The sequence below is a fragment of the Spermophilus citellus genome (genome assembly GCF_964194105.1).
Source record: "Spermophilus citellus genome assembly, chromosome: 5".
In the NCBI taxonomy this organism is placed as follows: Eukaryota; Metazoa; Chordata; class Mammalia; order Rodentia; family Sciuridae; genus Spermophilus; species Spermophilus citellus.
In genome coordinates, this window is record NC_138186.1 from 23111329 (window position 1) to 23121076 (window position 9748).

Below are 9748 nucleotides of genomic sequence, written 5' to 3' on the forward strand. Positions count from 1 at the left end.
GATCAAAAGAGATCAAGTTGACTCATTGATGTGAGAAGCTTTCATTTTAGCATCATAATCGCCCATCCATTGGTATGAGAGGTGATGGGCATGTTTCAAAATCTGTCTATAGCATTCTGGTATATTCCTTTTCAGAGTAGGTACGTTAAACCTACATGTTTGTAGTCCATGTCTGCTAAGTATTTCATGGTACCACTGCTCAAATTGATTCTTTTGATATAGAATATTGTATCCAAGTACTGGAAGAACCCATGAAATGGGGAAAAGAGAACCAGTCCTGGATATAACCCTACTCTGTCATGCGAAAGTGATACAATGACTCTAACCCATGTTCTCTTTGAATTCGGGCATCAGTCAAAGTGTGCCTTTAGCATCCTCAGTTTGAAGAAAATATTTCTTTGCTTTATTCATAAGATTATCCATGTCTTCTTGTGTAAGAAATAATTTTATGGTCTTCAGCATTTCATTCTTCAGCAGAGCCAATCCAATTTGGTCTGTATGAACATTGCTTCCCTTTTCACATCTCTGTGGTCCATAGTAAGTCACAAAATTTTGATTATTAACATTTTCTATTGCCTTCAAAATTCTCTTTTTCAGATTTCCAGAATCATTTATGTGATTTTGTAAATTTCTGATGACAATATCAAAGTGATTCCCTTTGAGCTGTCCAAGTCTAAGGGACATTCATTCTTTTCAATTTTTTTTCCAATATTTGTCAACCTCCCTGAAGTCAGTTTTCTACAACCATTGCTCAACAGGTGACAGTTTTCTAGTCTTTAAGGCCTGCATAACTAAAATCTGAAGGAATCACTCCAAGTTTAATAGCTGAAAAATCTACCACTTCAAACATCTCCAGATTTTTTTTTCATAGAGTCAAAGCTGTATGTATAACTTTTTTTTCCTGTTTTTATTCAAGAAGAGACCTTTTCCTGTACTGTGTGTTTTTTGGTTTTTGGTTTGTTTGTTTGTTTTTTTTTTTTCAAAAAATCTTTTTGTTCTCACTACATTTAGATCACCAGCACTGTAATTCTGTTCAGGAAAAGATTTGGTTTCTACAAGCTTTCCAAACTTCTGTTGACAAAATGATAGCTTTTCTGTGGTCTTTGTATCAGGTTTACAGGTAATTTTGGAATTTTCTTTCTTGCATCCAAATATTTTAAAAACTCAAGTGATTCTTGTTCGGATATCAAAGATTTATACTTAAGATTTGGTTTATAAGAATTTCACTGTTTTCTCCAACAGTTACCAAGAAAGAAAATTTCTGCTTAACAGCATTGCGTAAAATAACCCTTTGTTTTTGTCAAGGAACCTGCCTAATGAGAATTCCCGAGATGGCCCAATAGTTCAGTTTTTGAATTCTGCTTCTCTTTTACATCACAGGCAAACTGATTCTGTAATTCTTTTTTTTTTTTTCATCTAAAAAGAAGCTTAAAACCATCAGCTTTTTCTTCTTCACACTTGGAAGTCCTATCACTGATGGTATCACCTTCTTCTAAATCAGACTGATGTCTTTGGTCACCATCAGAGCACCTAGCTAAAGTATTAAGTTCTTCAGGCGGGTGGACCAATGGTACAGAATAGAGGACACAGAGACTAATCCACAAAGCTACAACTATCTTATATTTGATAAAGGAGCTAAAAACATGCAATGGAGAAAGGATAGCATCTTCAACAAATGGTGTTGGGAAAACTGGAAATCCATATGCAACAAAATGAAACTGAATCCCCTACTCTCGCCATGCACAAAAGTCAACTCAAAGTGGATAAAGGAGCTAGATATCAAATCAGAGACTCTCCGTCTGATAGAAGAAAAAGTTGGCTCCGATCTGCAGATTGTGGGGATGGGCTCAAAATTCCTTAATAGGACACCCATAGCACAAGAGTTAATAACAAGAATCAACAAATGGGACTTTCTTAAACTGAAAAGTTTTTTCTCAGCAAGAGAAACAATAAGAGAGGTAAATAGGGAGCCTACATCATGGGAACAAATTTTTACTCCTCACACTTCAGATAGAGCCCTAATATCCAGAGTATACAAAGAACTCAAAAAATTAGACAATAAGAAAACAAACAACCCAATCAACAAATGGGCCAAGGACATGAACAAACACTTCACAGAGGAGGACATACAATCAATCAACAAGTACATGAAAAAATGCTCACCATCTCTAGCAGTCAAGGAAATGCAAATCAAAACTACCCTAAGATACCACCTCACCCCAGTAAGATTGGCAGCCATGACGAAGTCAAACAACAACGAGTGCTGGCGAGGATGTGGGGAAAAGGGTACTCTTGTACACTGCTGGTGGGACTGCAAACGGGTGCGGCCAATTTGGAAAGCAGTTTGGAGATTCCTGGGAAAGCTGGGAATGGAACCACCATTTGACCCAGCTATTGCCCTTCTCGGACTATTTCCTGAAGACCTTAAAAGAGCACACTACAGGGATACTGCCACATCGATGTTCATAGCAGCACAATTCACAATTGCCAGACTGTGGAATCAACCCAGATGCCCTTCAATAGATGAATGGATAAAAAAAATGTGGCATTTATACACCATGGAGTATTACGCAGCACTAAAAAATGACAAAATCACGGAATTTGCAGGGAAATGGATGGCACTAGAGCAGATTATTCTTAGTGAAGCTAGCCAATCCCTAAAAAACAAATACCAAATGTCTTCTTTGATATAATGAGAGCAACTAAGAACAGAACAGGGAGGAAGAGCAGGAAGAAAAGTTTAACATTAAACAGAGACATGAGGCGGGAGGGAAAGGGAGAAAAAAAGGGAAATCACATGGAAATGGAGGGAGACCCTCATTGTTATACAAAATTATATATAAGAGGTTATGAGGGGAATGGGATAACAAACATGGAGGGAAATGAATTACAGTAGATGGGGTAGAGAGAGAAGATGGGAGGGGAGGGGAGGGGGGATAGTAGAGGATAGGAAAGGTAGCAGAATACAACAGTCACTAATATGGCAGTATGTAAAAATGTGATGTGTAACCGATGTGATTCTGCAATCTGTATTTGGGGTAAAAATGGGAGTTCATAACCCACTTGATTCTAATGTATGAAATATGATTTGTCAAGAGCTTTGTAATGTTATGAACATCCAATAAAAAAAAAAAAAGTATTAAGTTCTTGGTTACTTCATCTTCAAAGGACACATTTTGAAGATCCAGTTTTGGGGTTTTTTGGCAAAATGATTCAGCTCAGGTATTTTACCAGTCTTATTAATTGGTTCATCAATGTCTTGTTAATCGGTCTCCATGATAATAAAGTCATACAGCGAGCTTTTCAGTGCCCTGAAATCCAACATGCTCCCTGATGAACCACAAAGAACTAAACCTGATTCTATAATCTGTGTCCTCCTCCATTCTTAAGTGATAATGCCTCCAAAAAATCCCAATTCCTTGCAGATCATGCCATCAGACATTACCAACTGCTGCCATCCTGTCTCTCCTGATGACTCTTTGTTATTCAGGGATAACATCTGGCTCACTATCTTCTTATCCAGGGTGACCGCAGGATCACCTGGTCATGGACACATGCATGATCCCCACGTGTATGTCCAGGTGTAGGCATACTTCTGCCCCTTCTTGTTTTTGATCTGTGATAATTGCCATCAAGTAGGCCATTGAAGATAAGAATCCTTGAACCTGGACCAGAACTGTGAGCCAAAATAAACTTCTTTTCTTTTTTTTTTTAACTTGTTTTAGTTATTTATACATGGCAGTAGAATGCTTTGATATATCATACATAAATGGGGTACAGTTTCTCAATTTTCTGATGGTACATGTTGTAGAATTGCTTTGGTCATGCAGTCATATGTGTATGTAAAGTAATAATGTCTGTTTCATTCTATAATCCTTCCTATCCGCATATCCCTTCTCCTCCCTTCATGCCCTAATCCAAAATACTTCTATTCTTCCCAGCCCCTCCTCCTATTGGGAATTAGCATCAGCATATCAGAGAAAACATTCAGCCTTTGGATTTTTGGCTTATTTTGCTTAGTATGATATTCTCCAACTCCATCCATTTACCTGCAAATGCCATAATTTCATTCGTATTTAAGGCTGAGTAATATTCCATCATATATTCCAGAATACTTGAGACATCAGGCCATCATTAACCTTGGGGGTCCAGGTTGAAACATGAAGGGAACAAAGACCTGGGATAGGTATATCTTATCTGTTACAGACAAGTTTTTGTGGCTTTTTGGTTGGTAGAGCATACAACCAGAATGCAATTTTGTCTTGATGGCTAATTTTGAAAATATGGGGAAAAATATGCAGCAGTGATTTTTTTTCTTCATTGGTTTAGCTTGAAACTATCAGTTAAACTCTGACCCTTTTTTCCCTCCATCCTACCAGTAACTTAATTTAGGCCTCTCAGAATACTTATAAACAGAATGGTATGCATATTTATCTTTGCAAAGGTGTTAATTTATGTTTGTTTATTTATTTATGTGTTTATTTTTGGATGCCAGGGATTGAAGCCAGAGGCACTTAACCACAGAGCCACATCCCCAGTCCTTTTGATTTTTTATGGAGTCAGGATCTTGATAAGTTGCTGAGAGTGGCTTTGAACTCTAGACCCTCCTGCCTCTGTCTCCCTAGCCAATGGGATTACAGGCATGATTTTTTAATAAAAGTGTTATTTAAAAAACCAAAAAAAAGTTATGGCACCTAGGGTGCAAAATTAAAAGAGGCCCTAACTTTCAGGGTCATGTAAATGCAGAGTTGGCACCTAAGTAAGTGTTCCTCAAATGTTTGGTGGTAAACATCTGTCTTGCCTCACCTTAATTCTGGCCCTCAGGAGAGAACACTAATTTTCATTAATTTGAAACAGGTGGGGCAATCTGCTCATGGACAAGCTTCTGGGAAAGGTTCCCTGCTTCAGAGGAAGTCATTTCGTCTGTTCTCTTCCTGGAGACAACAACATGTCAAAATGAGATATTTCCAATTGCTTCCAGCCTGAAGATGAAGCTGATACAAAGAGGGACAGGGAAGAGTGTGGCTCTCGGATGACATGAACTACTAAATCAACTTGCTTAAAGTGGTCCCTGCTCTGCACCTCCTGCTGAACACAAGTTATGTCCTGAGCCATTGGACTCAGTATCTGTTTCTCTCACATTGCTAGAGAAGGGTAGAGCTGATTATATACCAGCACCACAGCCTCAGCACCAGAAGTTGGAAAAGAGCTCAGTTGCTAAGACTTAGGACACTTGTGTTCCCTATGAGGGTCCTGGACTAGTACTAATTAGTGGGGGAGGAGGTTTCCCAAGGTTTAAGGCCAGCCCCTGGTGAGGGAGGGCCTTACTGCACAGAGCTGCCCACTGGTGTTTTCACTCCGCCTCCTCTGGCTTCACACCTACCACCTCCCTGCTCTTGCTTTGACCTGTCACCTGCTGTTCCCTGCATGCTTTTCTGCTCTCCCTTGCCTTGCCAGTGTGCTGCTCTACAGAGACCAGCCCCTTCCTCACATGCATAATCTACTCCCATAGCTGTGTTCACTAGAAAAGTGAAAGCCAAGCAGAGACCACACACAGTGTTCTGAGCCCCATTTCATTGTGTTTCTCTGTCTTCTTTGCCCCCAGACCCTGTATCTGTATCATGGATTCTCTTTCAAAAGCAAATGGCACCTTTGCCATCCAGGTTTTCAAGATGCTGTGTCAAGACAGACCTTCACAAAATGTGTTTTTTCCTCCTCTGAGCATCTCCTCTGCCCTGGCCATGGTCCTCCTGGGGGCAAAGGGCAACACCAAGGTCCAGATGGCTCAGGTAAGCTTTCCTGTCACCCTGGAAGAGGTACTGGTCTGCAAGGCTTGACTCTTATCTCCTCCTTGAGTTTTTCCAGAACTGTTGAGGAAGGAGGGGTGAGCCTGGACCATTTCAGGGAGAGGGGTACAGGAAGGGAGAAAGGCGAGGAGTCTCCTCCAGTGAAATTTTTTGAGGGATGGCAGGGTTAGTTTCCCCAGTTAATAATCTGGAGGAGACTCTCACAAGTTTGCCTTGCAATTTGTTTAGGAAATGACGATGAGAAGTTGGGGTATAGCTCAGCGGTAAAGCATGTGCCTAGCATGCCTGAGGTCCTGGGTTGCTAATATCTATTTTTTATTGGAGTAAAGGTTTGCAACTGTAATTATTCATTGATGAGCAAAGTTAATAAGTTTTGCTTTGTTTCTCTACCAACCTGCCTTGCTGAGTGGGGAGATAAACAAAATAATCAAAGGAAGATTAACAGGTGTGTTCTTATTCACTTCTATAGACCATGAAGACCTGAGTAGCTATAATGAAAAAGCATTCAGTGAACATCTAGAAATGATTGCAAATCAGTCACTGTCTCTTAAGGGTTTTTTTTTTTTTTTTGGGGGGGGGGGATAAAAAGCCTAAAAACTTGTGTCATTGTTGAGCTCTACCCCTGCTCACACCTTTATGATGGGAGTATTAGGCACTGATGATGCAGGGTGACTTTCTGTTTCCTGGAGGACCCTTTTCAGTGATGTCTGCTTGTTTTAATAATTTCGCTGCTCTGATAAAGGAGTGAAGGTTTATGCATAGAGGAAGTTCTCTCTGCCTAAGTCTTGGGATTTTTTTCTAGGTTTTATGCCCACTGAAAGCCCCTTTCCAACAAAGTGTGAATTATGAATTCCCAAATAAAAGTGAAGAAACAAGAAGGGAGGGAAAGGTTGGTCAATGGGCATTAAGTTACAGTAGGTTAGGAGCAGGACGTTCTGGTGACTATAGAAAAGGACGATCTAGTACATATATTTCAAAAAGAGAACTATTGCCTGTGACTTTATCAGATGTGACTTGCATACCTCCAGGATTCAACTGGATGATAAGCACATGCTCATGACACTTTACTGCTGATAGCCAGAAGGGAAACTGTAAGGCTGCAGAAATCTCCTTAAAGGTTATTTGTTTTCCTTCATATTGTAAGTGGTAAGACACCATTATTAAAAAAAAAAAAAAAAAAAAGCTTTTAAAAGGAAAGTAGAAAAACAATTAAAAGTCCCTAAGGACTCACTCTGCAGAGGCAGTTCTCTGAGAATGAGAGACATTTTCTTCCAGTCTCATGTCCACATTTTGTATTTAATTTTTATACTTTGATGACCCACTGTATTTTTCTTTGCATAAATGTTCTTCCAATTAATGGGAGGATTCAGTGAGATAATTCATCTAAATCAAATGTTCAACATGGGTTAGCTATTATTATCATAATGATATCACAGTCTCTAAAAGCTTTTAGCTTTTAGTTCCCAACTGTGGTAAAAGACACATATAAAATTTGCCATCTTAACACATTTACAGCCTATAATTCAGTGGCATTTTGTTCTATATTTGACAGATTTTCTTCTTAATAATCTATAAACTTGATGAAATGAATTTAGTTGCTTTTTATCTTTTTCCATGTTATAGGACACTGTGTATGGCATGAGAAATATAGCTGTTGAATATTTTTAGAAAAAAAAAATTCGCTCCAAAGATCATCTACAGCTTTCAAGAATCTTATCTTTTATTGTTTCTTCTTTGTATATCTATATATTTAGATTCCTTGGGGGGGGCACTTTTTAAATTAAAATAACTGTTTAACTGATACCCAGAAACATAAAGATTATACATATTTACAGGGTAACTACTATGTGATGTTTTAATTCATATGTACATTGTGTAATGTTCAAATCAGGTAAACACATCTATCACTTCAATCATTTATCATTTCTTTGTGGTGAAAGCATACAATATTTTTTTCTTGCAATTTTTTGAAATGTACCCTATATTTTCATTCTCTGAGTCAAACCTATTGTGCAGCAGCCACCAAAATCTCTTGCTCCTATCTGTAACTCAGTGCCCATTGAGCAACTTTTACCCATGTCCACATCTCTGTATATTCACTTGGTAATTCATAATTTACACTTTGATGAAAATAATTTAGCTTTCATTTATTAACAATTCATCTGTATGCATTTCTGGATAATCTCTTTTTCACTTATAACTTGCATTCTGGGTACTTTTAGTTTTTTTTTCTTCCAGTTGCTGATGTCTGTCTACTTTGTGTGAATATGTGTGCTTTCTTTCATAGAACCAGTTCTTAGGCTCGTTGACCATTTTATGTTTTTCCCTAAAATTCTTAGTAATTTTTCTGTACCTTTTCTAACATTGAGTTGGAAATTTTGCTATTTCATTATTTCCTTGGCAATATGAAAAAAATTAATGCTGTTTTTAATATTTATTTTATAGTTTTGGATGGACACAACATCTTTATTTTATTTTTAAGTGGTGCTAAGGATTGAACCCATCTCCCTATCCTGTGTGGACAGTCAACATGGAATGTTCATGGAAATGTCTGTGTGGTCTGTAGATACGCACTGAAGTCTGAATGTGGACCTGTGATTCTGGTCTTTCAGGTGGAAAATAACCTGACTTTTGACAAATTCATAGCCTGGACCAAGGCAGCCTCTATGAAGAATATTGAAGTGGAAGTTTTCCTTCCGAGATTTAAACTGCAGGAGGATTATGACATGGAGTCTGTGCTTCAGCGTCTGGGAATGGTCGATGCCTTCCAACAGGGCAAGGCTGACTTGTCTGCCATGTCAACTGAGACAGACCTGTGTCTGTCCAAGGTTGTGCACAAGAGTGTCATGGAGGTGAATGAAGAAGGTACTGAGGCTGCAGCGGTTACGGGCGAAGAGATGGAATATTGTTCAGCCTATTTACGGAGGTTCCGTGCTGACCACCCCTTCCTATTCTTTAACAAAACTGACACCCTTCTGTTCTGTGGCAGGTTCTCATCTCCCTAAGGGTTGTACTTCCTCTGTATGGAGAGTTTCTGTCTTTCACTGTCCCCAGATTCTCTCTATAGTTCCATAAGAATGGGCCTATACGTTAATCAATTACGAAATTGAGGGCAGCGTCCTAAACCTTCTGAACAACTTGCCGGCATGATCTCATAATGCACCACACTCAGCTGTCCCCATACTGCCCACTCATTTGTACCAGGGAACCAGGATCCTAGCAAATAATAGTCTGTCTTGATTTCCTGTTGTATTTAGGATGAAGGCAGTACAGATGCCATAGGATAGTTTGCAAAGTTTTCCTAGCTGTCCCCAAATGTATTTCCTACTCATTTCACACGCGGTGTTATGCTGTGCTTTCCTGGCACCTCACATCTTGCCACACACTTGCCTTAACCTGACTAGCTCAACAATAATAATTAATGCAGCTGAATACTGAAACCAGAATCTTGAAATGAAATTTGATTCACTAGTTCTATTGGCAGGTGGTGTCTGCACAAGCTGTGGGGTTCTATAGCTGAGAAGTGTTGTGGCTCTTAATGGTGGGCATGGCCACAGTATTGCAATAGACCTTAGCAGCTCACCTTCAATTTCTTCCTCTTTCTGGTTTCTTGTCTTGTGAAGTCAATGAATGAAATTCACACACCTGGATGAGGGAGTGTAAACGTAGAACTTATTGAAGAACAGGAACATTCTTTCACTGCAAGCAAGAACATGATAGCAGGTTTTCTCTGACAAGAGTGTCCGGGTCTAGGGTTTTATATAGCACTTGGTTCACTGCTTTTGGTCCAAGCGTATGCTAATTAGGGTTGGGAAACCTAAGAATGCTATTGATCAATTTCTGAGTTCCAACTTTCATTCAAGCCTGCCCCACTTCCATTTTCTTGTGGCAGGTCAAGAAACGGGAGGTTGAAGTTATAGATGGGGTTGCAGTGCTGTGGG

General features: G+C 39.2%; 1 protein-coding gene and 2 pseudogenes across 3 annotated transcripts; 1 reads left to right on the forward strand and 2 right to left on the reverse strand.

Annotated features, from left to right (window-relative positions):
- Nucleotides 1–199: 199 nt before the first annotated feature.
- On the reverse strand, nucleotides 200–850 carry LOC308649289 (pseudouridylate synthase PUS7L-like; annotated as a pseudogene). The gene has a single exon. The product of its transcript is annotated as a pseudouridylate synthase PUS7L-like (transcript).
- Nucleotides 851–1186: 336 nt separating this feature from the next.
- Nucleotides 1187–3383, reverse strand: LOC308649290 (pseudouridylate synthase PUS7L-like; annotated as a pseudogene). Its single transcript has 2 exons — nucleotides 3156–3383; nucleotides 1187–1559 (listed from the first exon to the last, which is right to left on the reverse strand). The product of its transcript is annotated as a pseudouridylate synthase PUS7L-like (transcript).
- A 2238-nt stretch (nucleotides 3384–5621) lies between these two features.
- On the forward strand, nucleotides 5622–8812 carry LOC308649291 (serpin B9-like; the record flags this gene model as incomplete). Its single annotated transcript, XM_081294926.1, has 2 exons — nucleotides 5622–5789; nucleotides 8420–8812. The coding sequence occupies 2 exons, from the start codon at nucleotides 5622–5624 to the stop codon at nucleotides 8810–8812; spliced, it is 561 nt and encodes a 186-aa protein (XP_081151052.1).
- Nucleotides 8813–9748: the final 936 nt, after the last annotated feature.